The sequence below is a fragment of the Elephantulus edwardii genome, unplaced genomic scaffold, assembly GCF_000299155.1.
Source record: "Elephantulus edwardii isolate Elephantulus edwardi_28Jun2011 unplaced genomic scaffold, EleEdw1.0 scaffold00446, whole genome shotgun sequence".
Taxonomy (NCBI): Eukaryota; Metazoa; Chordata; class Mammalia; order Macroscelidea; family Macroscelididae; genus Elephantulus; species Elephantulus edwardii.
Genome location: NW_006400196.1, coordinates 425,679 through 441,915, shown reverse-complemented (window position 1 = coordinate 441,915; position 16,237 = coordinate 425,679). Strand labels below are relative to the sequence as shown.

The following is a 16,237-nucleotide window of genomic DNA, read 5'->3' as shown; positions in this document are numbered from 1 at the left end:
TCTCTTTGGGGTATATTCCCAGTAGTGGAATTGCTGGGTCAAATGGTATTTCTATTTGCAACTTTTTGAGAAAGCGCCATACTGCCTTCCACAGTGGTTGCACCATTTTACAATCCCACCAACAGTGAATAAGGTTTCTCTGCAACCTCATCAAATTTGATGTTTGCTGTACTGTTAAATTTTGCTATTTATACTGGGGTGAGACGAGGAGGAGTAAAAATGTGCAACAATGAAAATCCAACATATCTGTAAACTTTTGTTAAAATCACAATTAAAATAAAAAAAAATTTTAAAAACAACAAAAGGATGATTAGTAAGACATATAAAAGTCCAAAAGTGAGGAGGAGAGGAAGCAGGGGGCTGAGGGGAGAGAATCATGGGGTCACGAAGTTTGGAGGATAGAGGGAGGGAGTGAAGGACTTAGGAAAGATCCAGTAGGGATCTGAAAGGACAGGTGAGCATTAGCCTTATCAATGGTGATTACTCTTTTAAGACACACTGTATGAGAATGATTGTAGAAACACAATGTAAACTAAAAGCAAAACAAAACACAACAAACAAACAAACAAAAAAATCCCTGCCTCTGTCTTCAAAGAGCAAAGATAGGGAACAGAAAACAACCAATCAGATGATAAGGTCAGTTGATATTAATACAAAACTTAAAGATTAAGCAGTAGATATAAAAGTCTTAAAAGTATATCCCATGACTCTGACATTTTCCATCTAAATAGTAATTGTAAAGAGAAAGACTAATGAAAATACCAAAGCTGTTGCTGTCAAGTTGCTTCCACGTCATAACAACTCCACAGGAGAGACTAAATAGTCCTCGGTGAGTCTTCCGAGACCATAAACTTTACGGAAGCAACTGCTGCATCTCTCAGAGAGCAGCTGGATTCAAACCAGATTTTTCATTAGGTGTTTAGTGCTTTAACCACTGTCTTCCCTGGGATCCTATGATAAACCTCAACCACTAAATCATCACTACTGATATTAATGTAAGAAGTCTTAATTGTTTTTATAAGAGGAATCAGGTATGGGAATCAAGGCACAAACATAAACAAAACAACCATCAAAAATTATGCCTGGTCTGAAATCATAAGTCAAAAAGATATTCATGACACACAAAATAAAGTAAGATGAGAAAATAGTACAAGATCTCACATCTATTTCTTTCTTTTCTTCACTCTCCTACCTTTACTTCTCTTTTTGTCTCTCTCACACACACGCGCACAAAATTTATTTTTTACAAAGTAGTAAGCACCTACCCTGATAAAGCTGTCTCAGACTCTTCACTAGGAGAAGAATGACTCAGCGGTGAAGTGGATGGTCGGAAACTATGCTGGTCACCCTCTGAACCATGTCCACCATGTTCAAGAAAGGTATTTTTCAAATCTATCAAAAAGTATATTTTCCCATAAGAATTAACAATAATTTGCTATAATTTCCTGAAAATGATCAATTACTTTCGCACTTACCAGTATCTTCAGGTGAGATCACCAAATGTTTCCCCAAAGTTACAGGCTTCTTACTGTTGTTTAATTCACTAACAGATGCTGTTTGTCTCTGATTTTCACTATTATTTTCTATTTCTTCATATTCTTTTAATAGTGAAAGAGATGTTATTGTGGAGTTCTTTCCTAAAGAGTAACTACTGGATAGTGTGGAAACAGAATGAATTTTTTCACTCTTACCAACATCTGGGAATCGGGTACTACTGGAAACTGTGGTGCTCTCTTTATTGCTTTCATTTGTGGGAACTGGATTTGAGGACTTTATAGTGTTATATGACTTCTGGTTCTCTCTGTTTTCATTATGAAGAGCTGCTGTGTATTTTTCTGCTGCCATTCCCCTTAGATCAGCAGCAACTAAACCCACTGAATAGATGGTAGGTGTGGTATGTTCCTTTGGTAAAGATAAATCCCCATTATTAGACACATCAGTTCTTGAAAAATTTTCCAGTCCAACTTCATTCCTACTTACTTCTGTTTTTTTAAGGTATTTCTCCATGTCAAATGAGTTGGAACCATTACTTTTCTCTAAATCATCAGACACAATGGGAAAGCCTCTTGGTTTATGGTCATCCTTAAAAGTCTTCTTTCTGGTTTTATTTGAAAGTGATTTTATCATAGCAGCAAGCTGAGAAGGTTCTGTACTGACAGCTGCACTTGAAATGGCTAAAGCAATGGTGCTTATTCTAAGTACAGAATCACCACTATCAGAAACTTCATCTGTGCACCTTCCGGGCTGGCTGTTCATTAAGAAGGTGTCCTGGAAACAAGTACATTTACATCAGATCATTTACATCAGTTTTATGGACACATAAATGTTACAGTGCTAAGTAAGATTTAACAGCTATAAGAAATAATGGTATACAAAATAAACACCTTAACTTAAAGGGGAAAAAACCCAGCTTAGCCTTAGAGGGACAATAGATTTAGGGTTGCCAATATTGTTAGCTCTTTGTTGGAAGCAAACAAAAATCCTCTCTAAATCCTTTGGTCTCAAATTAGTTCCATTTTTTTCATGTAAAAGTTCACCATTCAATAAAAAAATAAATCAGACAAAAAACAACATGATCTAAGTCCTTAAGAAATAGATCCAACGAGGATACAGAAAATAGAGTAATCAGACACACAGAATTCCAGAGGCCAAGAAGATCAAATGTTATAGGGGGGAAAAACAGACTAAGAATTTGCTCAAACTTCTGAAAGTCAATAAAAAAATTTAAGAAGGCGCAAGGATCCCCTGGTGTCACTGTGGTTAACTGCTAATTATAGGTTAGTGGTTAGAATCACCAGCTGTTCCTACACATAACAATGAGGCAGTCTGTTTCTGTAAAGATTTACAGCCCTGGCCATCCTCTGGGGCAGTTCTATACTCTCCTACACGGTTGCTAGGAGTCAAAATTTTCTGCTTATACATCTCAAGGAGGAAAAAACAAACTATGCAAAAGCACATCAGAGTAAAATGGATAAAAACCATGAAAAATGTTAAGACTCAGAGAAAGTGAGATCTTTAATAAAAGAATTTTGACAGTCAACATCAAAAAAGAAACAATATGAAAATACTCTAAGTGCTGAAAGATGTTTCTAACAAATTTTATGTCAAGCAAAAATATACTTCAAAACTAAAGGACTTAGAAGAAAAATGATGGATTAGACAAGACAGCAGTCTACATCCTCTTTACCTAAGACATCAAAAATCAAAGACAGATTAGGAGGATAATGTTGAAACTCTTGATTTTAAAAAAAAAAAGAAGAAGTTCAAACACTATCAGAAGAAATAAACAGAAAGAAAACACCAAACAGAATTGTGAGCAGTGGGGGAATGCCATTGTGAATGAGTGAAGTATCAACCCAGTTTACATTCAGAAAGGAGCTCATATTAATTCTGGAAAGCAGTGCTCAAGATCATTAACTATTGTTTGGTGTCGTAGAGTCGAGTACAACTCAGAGCGACCATATGAAAAATAGAACTAACCTCTGTCCATTCCTGTGCCATCCTCATCATCTCTTACAGACCTGAGCCATTGGCTGCAACAACTCTGTCCATCTACCTCATCAAGGATCTTCCTTACTTTTACTGATGTTTGCAAGCACAAGCAACATGTCCAAAGTATGGAAGATGAAGTTTCATCACCCTTTCCTCCAAGGAGCACTTGGAATTCACTTTCTCCAGGGCATATCTGTTTGTTCTTTTGGCAGGCCAAGAGGTATTCAGCACTCTTGTCCAACAACAAAGCTCAAAGGCATCGAATCCTTTCTTTTCATCCTTATTCACTGTGCAGCTCTCATATGCATACCACGTGAATGAACAGACTATGTCTTCAATCAGGTGCACCTTACATCTTCAGACTGATATCAATGCTTCTCAAGTACTTTAGAAAGGCTCATGACAGAAGTTTGGTTTTTGTTTAATTTCTTGACTGCTGTTAACACAGGTGTGGACTGCAGATGTAGTAAGATGAAACTGTTGACAAATTTAGCCTCTCCAAATATCATGATACTACCTACAGGCTCCAATGAATATATGATGTTCATAGATAGGAAGACTCAATATTTTGAAAATGACAATTCTACCAGAAGCAATCTATAGGTTTACGGTAAGTCTAATACAGATACCAATGGCATTCTTGAAGGAGATGGACAAAGCAATTTCCAATTGTATTTGGAAGAGAACGAGATTCCAAATGAGCAAAGACCTACTGAAAAACAAAAGGAAAGTAGGAGGGACTACATTCCCTAATCTAAAAACCTACTACATAGCCATAGCAATCAAAATAAAATGGTACTGGTACAGATAAAGACACATAAGTCAGAATAGACGAGAACTTGACAATCAACAAGATGAACTGACACAGTGACTGTAAAAATGTGCTGAAGTATACTAGAGATGATGAGAATGACACAGGACAAGTACAGTACAGATCTACTGTTTCTGGGGTCATTATGGGCCATGGTTGACTAACAATAACACGTAACAATAACAAACAACTATGGTCATCTGATAGCCATTAAATGGAGAAATAAGATCCTCTTTAACAAACTGGGCTGGCAAAACTGTGTGCTGCTAAGTCAGAACTGGCTCACTGCTGACCCTCCAATAGGATCTCAGAGGCTAAAATCACATAGGAGACTGCTCATCATTCTCCACAGAACTGAGAGTGGATTTGAACCACCTGCTTTTAGATTGGTATTATAACTTCTTACCATTAGGCCCCAAAGTTACCTTTGGGGCTGGAAAAATTGGACATCTATCTGCAAAAAGCTGAAATAAGGTCTGTATCTGACACCAAACAGACAAAAAAACAATTCAAGGAGGATCAGAGACCTAGAAGTCAGAGCAAAAACTCCAAAGATCATCAGAGAAGAAAGCCCTTCTATATGGCATTGCTCAAGTTAAAGAAATGGAAAAATAAATTCAAACCTTGAGTTTCAATACTGAAGTACGCCGTAAGTAAAATCTTGAAATGATACAGGAATGATCAAAAGAAGATGGAAGGAATATGTAGAGTCACTATATCTAAAAGAATTGGCTGACATGAAACCATTTCAGAAAATAGCGCACGACCAAAAACCAATGGTAATGAAGAAGAAATCTAAGCTGCATTGAAGCCCCAGAAAAAGAAGAACTGAGAGGACACTAACTGGCATGATTCAGCAAAAAGATAAAGCCCTTAAGGTGCTCACCATTCTGTAAGCAACATTTGTTACCCTAGGGTAACAAATTTGGTTGACACCTGCCTGGTAAAATGACTTTAAGAGATCCATATTTATTCGCATTACCCAGAAAGCTGATCCAACAGGATGAGTAAATTATTGCACAGTATCATTAAAATTACATGCAAGTAAATGTTCCTCCTGATAATTACCCCAAAATGGCTAGTACAGGACATCAACAGAATTGCCAGGATGTTCAAGCTGGATTTAGAAGTGGCCATGGCACCAGGGATATCACTGATGTCACACAGATCTTCACAGAATCCTAAGAATATTAGAAGAATGTCTATTTGTATTTTATTGCCAATGAAAAGGCTTTTGACTGCATGAATTGTAACACTTTACAGCTAACACTGAGAAGAAAGTGAATAAAAAAAAACTTAACTATTTTCATGTGAAAATTACCTAGATCAAGAAGCTATTGTATGAACAGAGCAAGGAAAACACTGCATGATTTAAAATTGAGAAAGATGTGTATAAGGGCTGTATCCCTTCCGTAAAAAAATAAGGCTCCAGGAATCGATGAAATACCAAATGACTCTTCAACTAATAGATGTGCACTCGAGTGTATGCTGGGAAATTTAGAGGACAAGTGCCTGACTATATGTAAAACAACTATGAGATATCATCTTATCTCAGTCAGAATAGCAAAATTTAACCCAACAGCAAGCAACAAATGCTGGCAAGGTTGTGGAGAAACCACAATCCTTATTCACTGTTGGTGCAACCACTGTGGAAGGCAGTATGGCGCTTTCTCAAAAAGTTACAAATAGCAATGAATGAATGGAAATCCAAAATCTCTGTAAATGTTCATTAAAATTATTTTTAAAAAAAGTAAAAATAAAAAAGTTACAAATAGAGATACCATTTGACCCAGCAATTCCACTACTGGGAATATAACCCAAAGAGACCATAACTGACATCCAAGTAGATATATGCACACCCATGTTTATTGCAGCTTTGCTCAAAATAGCAAGGAGTTGGAAACAACCTAAGTGCCCATCAACAAACAAACGGATATAGAAGTGGTGGTATATTCACACAATGGAATACTAGGCTGCATTGAAAAACAAGGAACTCATGCAATATTATTCAAAATGGGTGACTCTGGAGAACATTATGCTGAGTGAAATATCCCAGTCACAAAAGGACAAATACTGCATGGTGCCACAGTTGTAAAACAGGACTGACCTTGGGGTTGGGGAGAGACTGAGAAAGATGGGTTCATTAATGTATACTGCACTGAAACAGAAGAGGGAGAAAACTATTTAAAAGGGATATGTGATTAGGTATTTTTGTCATGACAGGAGTCTAGAGCGAAGACTACATGGTGGAGTGGACCTGGGGAAGTGTTTGTAAAACAATGAAAGATTTTTTTCTTTTCTTTTCCAAGATGGTAGTGCACTAGGGGGGAGGGCTGGGAGGGGAGAAAAGTACAACAATGAATGAATAGAAATCCAATGTTTCTATAAATTATTACTGAAATAAATAATAAATTTAAAAAAGAGAGAGATCCTATTCGTTTCCATTCCCAAGAAAATTCATACAACAGCATGTGGAAATGCTCAACAGTATTAATATCACACACAAGCAAAATATTGCTAAAGATCATCCAAAAATCAGTAGAATGGTCCACTGACAGGATTGTAGGAAGTTCAAGCTGGGTTCAGAAGAGTCGGCAGCACCAGGGATATAATTGCTGATGTCAGAAGGATCCTGGCTAAAAGCAGAGAATACCAGAAAAACATCTACTTGTGTTTTCTTGACTATGTAAAGGCATTTGACTGTGTGAATTGTGGCTAATATTGAGACTAATGGGAATCCCAGAACACTTAATCGTGCTCATAGGAAATCTATACCTAGATCAAGAGCCACTGTCTGAATGGAGCAATATGGATTAAAATCAGAAAGGATGTTCATCAAGGTTGTATCTCTTCTTTTTCAACCCGTACACTGAGCAAATAATTCACAAAGCTGAATTCCATGAAGAGGAATATGGCATCAGAATTGGAGGAAGACTCATCAACATCCTTTATGTAGATGATGCAACTCTGCTTACAGGAAGTAATGAGGACATGAAAAGCCTGCTTCAAAAGATAAAGGACTACATCTCAATATGGATTATATCTCAACATCAAGAAAACAAAAGTCCTCACCACCACCTGGTCAACATGATGGTAGAAGAACAAAGGATTGAAACTGATAATAATTTCTTCTTGCTTGAATCAACAATCAGCATCCTTGATACCAGCAGTCTGGAAAGATTGCTATTGAGCAAAGTCTGCTGTCAGAGAACACTCAAAACTGCCAAGAGCAATTATGTTGGTTTGAATACTAAGGTACACCTGATTCACGCCAAGGTCTTCTCTATCACTTGCTACGTATCTAAGAGCTGGACAATGAATAAGGATGACAGAAGATTTGATGCATTTGAGTTGTGCTGCTAGAGAAGAGATTGACTATCTCATGGACTTCCAAAAGAATAAGGAGATATGTCTTGGGAAAAGTACAGCCAAAGGAGAGATACCATGATTAAGAAGGTGATTTTCTCAGGGCAAGGGTTATCCACTTCACTCTAGATGTGCTGACTCCTGCGATTTTCCCAAATGAGGAAAACTCAACTGTTTAATTGTAGTAGTAGAAGACTGTAGTCATACTTCCTGCCCCCCAAAAAAGGGTAATAAGAGCACTTCCTGAAGGCAAAGATGGTAAAATTTTATCTTTCATTCTTTGGACATGTAGTTAGGTGAGGCTTTTCTTTGGAAAGGGCCATCATGCTCAGAAAGATGAAAGGTCAGCAAAGGAGAGAAGGCCCCCCCAATGAAATAAAATGACATGGTGCCTTGAGCAACGGCCTCTACTTTCTCAGAGATGATGAAGATGGCACAGGATAGGGGAGGGTTCAAATCTGCTGTTCATAGGGTCTCTGCATCATACTCAACTCAACACCTAGCAACAAGAGGTCACCCGAATTCCCTAATTAACAGAGCAGGATATTACTAACATAAACTCAACTCAAATGAATTGCTGTCGAGTTAGAATCAACTCACATCTGATTCTCCAGAGGTTTCAAAGATTCACACCTGAGAAGAGATTTGCCATCTTCCTCCCTGAGATCTGCTGGTCTATTTTAACAGGCAGAGGGTTTGGGGCTGCCAGCCAACTCCCTGTGGACTATCCTATAAGAGCAACCTTAGGCAGAGTAAAAGAAACCAAAGAAAAATGCACGCCACATGTTTTCTTTTACATAAAGTTCAAAACTAGGAAATCAGAGTAGTAAGAAGCAGAAGGGGGCAAAAAAATGGTTTTGATTTGGAATACAAACAATGTATAAACTGTCATAATCCACTGGGTTGTTAAACAAAAAGTTTTAAAAATTTAAAAGATGCTTAGCACCAAAGAGTTAAATATCATGTATTTTTGACATCTGGTCTTTCCTAGGTCTTATACAAAAACTCTGACAACATAGTTTTAGATTTTGTTCAGGAAAAACTTACCATACCTTCATTTCACCTTTATCAGCAGTTAATGTCACATCACTTTCATCAACTTGTGAACTACTCTCCAATTCTTCAATGGCAAGTGTAAAGGATCCTTCATTGAATTGTGCCTTGGATGACTCAAATAAGCCTCCTTTAAGGAAATAACAACATTCAATTTACAAATATTGGATTCTCTGGTGGCCTAGCGTTAAGAAACTGTGCCACTGTCTCAACTTACAAATGTATACTATCTCTGTGTAATAAAGTACATCAATATTATTAATTACATTGGAAGAAGTTTTTTTTTTTTTTTTGGAAGAAGTTTTTATACTCCAAATCAATCAACCTGACAAAAACTGTTTAAAACTATAATCAGAAGACAAAGGCAGCATTGTTTAATTTGGCTTAATTCTGTAAAGTCTAAAGTCTTAAGAAAGAGTATATGTTTTCATTTTTCCCTTAGAAATACTCACATAAATCCATTTTCTACTTTTCAGCTTTAAATATTTCACAGATACACAGTAAAGTGAGTCTAAAGGTGAGTTCGTTATCTTCATACCAATAGAAAATAACTCCAACACCGCAAGTTTTGTCATGAGCTTTAGCTGGTTCTAGTTCACCAGTGGCTGGCTCTGAGGGTAATAATATGAGCAGTTTCCACCAGATGATCACTTACAGCCTCAGCAATCCAAAGGAGTGATGCTATCAGTGGTCCAAGTTTGAATTTATAAATAAATAGACTTCTGATCTCCATTCTCTCAGGTGACTGGCGGCGCTATGAGAAACAGAGCCTACCTTATACCATCTCCTGACACCAGGCACTATGCTACAAGAAGCAGCTATTAAGAATCATGTGCTGCCAAAGTCTGATTTATCACATTTATACTACACTAGTCTAAATCTCTCAACTCATCGCCAACAAGCTGGAATAGACCCATAGCTATCCCTCGGGAAGGTTTTTGGAGGCTGTAAAGCAAATAAGAGGAATGTGCTCATCTTTCTTCCACAGAGTAGCTAGTGCACTAAAACTGCCTGACTTTGAGTTGGCAGTGCAACTTCTTATCCAAAGTACTGGCCTCGTGTTAAGGAGCTACACTGTCAACCCAACAGCAGTCGGTTCAAATTCACAAGCTATTCCAAAGGAGAAAAGATGGGTAATCTCCTTCTGGAGGATTTACCACCTCTGAAAACCCAACGGAGGAACAGCTATGAGTAGGTCTCAACAGCAATGAAAAGAGTGAGTGAGAGTCTTAATCTCAAAATGTCCATTTACCTAAAATCTACTTGAATAAAAAATATTTGATTCATTAACTCAGTTTATTTAAACAAAGTAACGCAGTAGAACAAATTATTTCATTTATTTTGTGTTTACAAAAGGATGTAATTGGATTTTGGCCAACTTTTCTCCAATTTAGATAAAAAAGGATATAGGAGGTTAGTATATAAATCAAATCCAATATTGAGAAAACTGGAAGTAGAATACAAGCAGCTCCTAGATGACAGATTACGAACAAATACTATTTAAAAATCTGTTTGTAAATCAAATTTCTACTTAAGATGTAACAGAAGGTACTATGCAACATAGCTTCTCACAATTAGGCCACCATTCATATTAATCAAATCTATCTGGTAGTATAGAGTGTACCATTTTAAGCGTAAAAAAACATTAAATACTTTTGCTTTATGTCAGAGAATGCTGCTGAGGAAGCATCAATACAGTTTTTATTTCCACTGCCATCATGTCAGAGTCTCCTAAAGACACCAAACAGCTGCGGAAATATTCATCAGCGGGTTGAGCTTTGAAACGACAAGTCAAAGTCTCCCATTTGGAGCAATGGAGGACATTCACAGACTGTGTGGTAATGACAGATACAAATACCAAGTGCCCCAGAGGCTTTGGGATTGTAACATACTCAACTGGAGTATGTAGGTGGATGCAACCACGAATTCAAGGCCCCATAAGGTGGATGGAAGGCCTGTGAAACCTAAGAGATCTGTCTCAAGAGAAGATTCTCAAAGACCAGGCTATGAAAAATATCTTAGTTTGGAGGATTAAAGACAATATTGAAGAACAAGAGATTACTTTGAACAGTATGGAAAAATTGAAGTGACTGAAATAATGGTTATTAACTGAGACAGTGACAAGAGCAGCTCCGTCAAAGCAAGAAATGGGTAGTGCCTCTTCCAGCCAAAGAGGTCAAAGTGGTTCTGGAAACTGGTGGTGGCCATGGAGATGATTGTGGTGGGAACAGACACTTTGGTGGAGCAGGAAACTTTGGTGGGCAAGGTAGTTTTGGTAGCAGCCATCGTGGTAGAGGATATGAAGGCCATGGGGATGGTTATAATGGAGTTGGTAATGATGGAAGCAACACTGGAGGGGGTGGATACCACAATTATTTTGACAATTACAACAATCAATCTTCAAATTTTGGACCCATGAAGGGAGGAAACTTTGGAGGCTCTAGCCTGAATGGTAATGTGGATTAATATTTTGCCAAACCAAACCAAGGTGGCTCTGGAGGTTAAAGCAGCAGCAGTGGAAGACGGTTTTAGTAACTGCCAGGAAACGAAACTTGGCAGGAGAGGAGAGTCGGAGAAGAGATAGGGAAGATACAGGTTACAACAGATTTGTGAACTCAGCCAAGCACAGTAGTGTGACAGGGCCCAGCTGCTACAAAGAAGACATGTTTTAGACAACACTCATGGCTAGGCAAAATGATTGTGCTTATGTGAAACTTATACTTGGACCAGGAAGCAGTACTCAGAACAGAGTAGGGAATCACTGTATGGTTCAAAATCAGGAAGGGAATGCATCAGGAATGCATACTATCTCCATACCTTTTTAATCTACATGAAGAACAAATCATTCAGGAAGGTGGGCTTTATGAGGAGGAATCAAGATTGGAGGGAGACTCACTAAACGCTTACATTATACAAATGACACAACCTTGCTTACTGAAACTGAGGAGGATCTGAAGTACTTGCTGCAGAATGTCAAGGACTGTAGTCTTCAATATGGAATGTAGCTCAATATGAAGAAGACAAAGATTCTCAGTACAGTGCCAATTGGCAGCACCGTGATGGATGGAGAAGAGATTGAGACTGTTAACAATTATTGCCTACTTAGCTCCACAATCAATACTTTCGGCACCAGCAGTCAGGAAATCAAAAGGCAAATTGTATTACATTTGTAAATCTGCTGTCAGGGACCTTTCCAGAGTACTGAAGATCAACGATGTCAGTTAAGAGACTTAGGTGCACCTGATCCAGTCCATCATCTTCACAATTACATCAGAAAATTGGGTAATGGCTAAGGAGGATAGAAAAATCAATGACTTTGAGTTGTGGTGCTGGCAAAGAGTCTTGAACATACCATGGGCTACCAAGAAAACAAATAGGTCTGTCTTGGAGAGGGTGAAACCAAGTTTCTCCTTGGAGGCAAGGATTTTGAAGCACCCTCTTCTATACTTTGGGCATGTGGCCAGGAGGGCCCAATCTTTGGAGAAGGACCTCATTCTCAGAAGGGTGGAGGGATAGCGCAGGAGAGGAAGACCACAGATGAGATGGACTGATATAGTAATTAGGCCAATGTATAGGAGTCAGTGAGAATGGCTTCAGGACAGGGAAGGCTTCAGAGCTATTGTACATAGGGTCGCTATGAGTCTCCGGCAACTTGACAGAACATTACAACAATAGGGAAAAAAACCTCAAGATTATTTTGGTTTATTTTCTGTGGAAAGTGTACAGGATTCTGAAAACAAGAGTTTTAATGCTTTGGGGCTTTTCTGCACCCAGGCTGTTGATTGTTAAATGATCTGATCATAATGGCATTTTTAAAAACACAAAAACACAGTGACACGTTCAGAGCCCAAGGATGATGGGTGGGGGAAAGGAAAAAAAGAGGAAAAAACCCCCAAACACTTCTGAAGACCTTAAACCATCTTTAAAATAATAAAGCATGTTGTAAAGTACTGTTCATTATTACAATTCATTTTATAAAACTTCATATTTTTAATGTCACAATTTAATAGTAAATCAGTCATTCCTAATCCAGGAATTTCCTGTACACATTTATACTCATTAAAGATATAAACGAGAGAGGGGAAAAAGAGTTTCAGAAAGTCCTTTCATTTGATAAATTACCTACCTGCAAATAAATTATGATTATCCATTTCAATTTTAAAATTGCTTGGTGTATCAGATTTTCTTAACAGAGCAACAGGCTCTCTCTTCTCTGGTGATCTAATGAAATAACCAAATGAAGGCTACAAAATAATTAATAAATGAATTATTTCCTTATTTTTAGATGCTATAAAAAAAGGATCATTTGGTCTTCACATATTATTACTAACCCTAGCTAAAGGACTACAACATTATACAGTTATTCTTTCCACTTAATTAAAGAGTCAAACTACCAAACAAAAGACACATGGGTCAAATCCCTACTGCTCCACAGGAGGATGGGCAATCTCCTCCCAGCAATTTATTGCCTCTGAAAACCCCTGGGAGGTAGTTCCAACCTGACAGTGCATAACAATAACAACAAACTAAAGCTACTTCTTAATCATAAAACCACACACAAGTAGACTTTGTTTTATTGTGCTTCACAGATAATGTGTTGTTTTGAGGTTTTCTGTTTCTTTTTAACAAAATGAGTATTTGTGGCAACCTGACTTGAATCAAGGATTATTGGTACCATTTTTTATTGGTACCATTATTTAGTACCAACAGCACACACTTCATATATCTGTATCAAATTCTGGTACTTCTCACAGTATTTCAAAATCTCATAGTGCTATTGGGCACTTATAGTCTAGAAATAGTGTATATTTACTTTAATATGCACTGGAAAACCAAAACATTCATGTGACTTACTTTGACACTTACTACTGCAATTGTTTGGAACCAATCAAGAATATCTCCTACATACTAAGCATTGCAGTGCTACTACATTTATTCTTACAAACTCTTAAGCAGCTGCATATTATTTTAGAAGTGGAGAAATGAAGGCACAGAAAGAAGAGTTCAACAAGCTATTCAACATCAAAGGACTAGTTAGTTAAAAAGCAGAGCTTAAGATTTTTAAACATTATATTATATTAAATATTATATTATATTGTACTTTTGCTTTAGATACTGCTCTAGTTTAACCATTTTTACCACATCTCAGACTTACTCTTTTCACATTGTTACCACCACCAAGACAACCAAGGGCTTCAGATCGCTGAGCAAAGAATTCTCCTAAAGACAGACACAAATAACTGGGATCATCTTTGTCCAAATCAGATGCGCTAAGAGACCTCCTCAACAGATTTAGATTAAATAAAATTCCCCAGGATGTGTCTCCAGGTGTGACTGAAGTGTTCTGAGTATCTATATTTTCTTCCTAGGAAGAAGAAAAGTTGTTTTAAATATATTTAAAACAAAAACGTCAAACACATTGTCATTTAGTCAATCCATCAGGTTCTGAGGCTGAGGGGAGGAGAATGACCATCTTCCTCCTGCATAACACTTTATAGATTCACATTGTCACGCCATTTTTAAAATTTTCACTACTATGATTTTAAGGAGAGTTTAAAGAAATTCATTCATTAATGCATGGCATACTTTTTGGTTAGCAGCACCCCAAAAAACTCTTCTTCCTACTCTACTAATACAAAAATAGAACTTGAAAATTTAAAATTAAGCTTTAAAAATCATAAAATTCCTATTTAAGTTGTTGTTAAAGATAATAAAATCTAGAACAGAAATTCCATTTCAATATATTTCACTTCTAAAATGCGTCATCTTAATCAAATCCTGATTGTCACTAGTTAAAAAAAAATAGCTTTATGATCACTGTAAACAGGATGATGTCATTTTAAAACTTGGCTAAAACCTACGGAAACATTTATAAAATCATGTGATTTGAATCCATCAACTTCTCTGTGTGAGAAAGATGGGCAATCAACTCCCAAGCATTTTACTACCTCTGAAAACCTGCTGGAGGGATAGCAAGAAGTAGACTCCATCTCAACAGTACACAACAAAGTGAAGACTGAAAGCTAACAAATTGTAATTTTTTTTTATTTGCAATTTTGAGTGAAATTTTACAAATCCTACTGGTTTCTCATTAAATTATTCATATACTTTTTCATTATAAACAGAATTGATACTGTAATTAAAGTATCTAATCAAATGCTTATTATGTATTGTCTTTCTCAACTTCCCTACTCATAAGTTTTGGTTCCTTCTACTTCCCTTTTCATCCCTGTTAATATTCCAAGATTGAGTCTCTAAGTGTAAGCCTTACTTTCACTCTTTATTAATGTCCTGATGACATAACTGTCCTTTCGTGAGTGACTTACATCATTCAGCAGTATGTGCTCTAGATTTATGCAAGCTGTACAGTATTTGAGAAATTCTTTTTTTAGTAGTTCTCAAATTTTTTTCAATAAGGTACAATACTCCATGGTGTGAATGTTTCTCTAGTCATTTTCGCATTGTTAGACACGGGTTGTCTGTAATCTTTGCAATGGTAAATAACGCTACAACAAACATGGTTGTGAATATGTCCCTTGGTGTTGCAGTGCTTACTTGTTTGGTCATATACCTAGTATGAAATTGCTTGATCAACTTATATTTCTATTCCCGAGAAGTGCCAAACTGGTTTAGTAGTTGCATCCTTTTACAGTCATATAAATAACATATGCAAGTTCCAAATTCTTGCCAGCATTTGTTTGATATTTTATGAATACTGCTATGGGTGAGAGATGTTTATCACTGTAAATTTTATTTTAGTTAGCTCCAGAATATCTGAGATTACAAAGATGATGCAGAACAGAACAAGGTTGAGATCTGTTGTTCATAGGGTTGCTATGAGTTGTCGATTTGATGGTACCGATCACAACCACCACCAGTTTACAGGGGAGGTTTCACTGCTTAGTCAACACAGATGCACTGCTCAGCAAAAGGTCATGCCTCTTCTGGTAGTTCAAACACAGAAGTGGCTTCATGGAAGAACGATGGGCAGTATCTTCCCTACAATTTATAGCCTCCAAAAACCTACTAGAGCATTAACTATGAGTCATTTCTGACTCAAAAGCAATGACAGAGTAGATTCTTGACTATTAACCTTAATTATTTTTGCCTATGATTTTCGGCAATCTAGACATCTTATTTAGCCAAGTGTCTACATATATCCTTGGCTCCGCTACTTTTTCTGTAACAGGGACGCCTGTCTTTTTTCTTGCTGAGGTGTTCAGCTCTAGTGTTACTCTAGGGTTCTGTACAATGATCTATTCATAGCAAATACCTTTTATAAGAAACATAAATGCAGGCTATACACATGGATTTCACCGGATGCACAGATCAATTACATCTGTGGAAGGAATCATTGGAGAAATTAAATATCAACAGTGAAAACTAAGCCAGATGCTGACTGTTAAACAGACCATCTGCACACCCATGTTCATTGCAGCTTTGTTCACAATAGCAAGGAGTTGGAAACAACCTAAGTGCCCATCAACAAACGAATGGCTAGAGAAGCTGTGGTAT

The 16,237-nt window shown here is 37.1% G+C and overlaps 1 protein-coding gene across 1 annotated transcript in view; it reads right to left on the bottom strand.

The window, feature by feature from the left end:
• Window positions 1-16,237, bottom strand: part of CEP192 (centrosomal protein 192kDa) — a 250,033-nt gene that overhangs the window by 155,577 nt on the left and 78,219 nt on the right. The window contains 5 exon segments of the mRNA XM_006902756.1: window positions 1,266-1,392; window positions 1,476-2,268; window positions 8,722-8,852; window positions 12,849-12,966; window positions 13,878-14,087. Coding sequence (XP_006902818.1) covers window positions 1,266-1,392; window positions 1,476-2,268; window positions 8,722-8,852; window positions 12,849-12,966; window positions 13,878-14,087 — 1,379 coding nt within the window.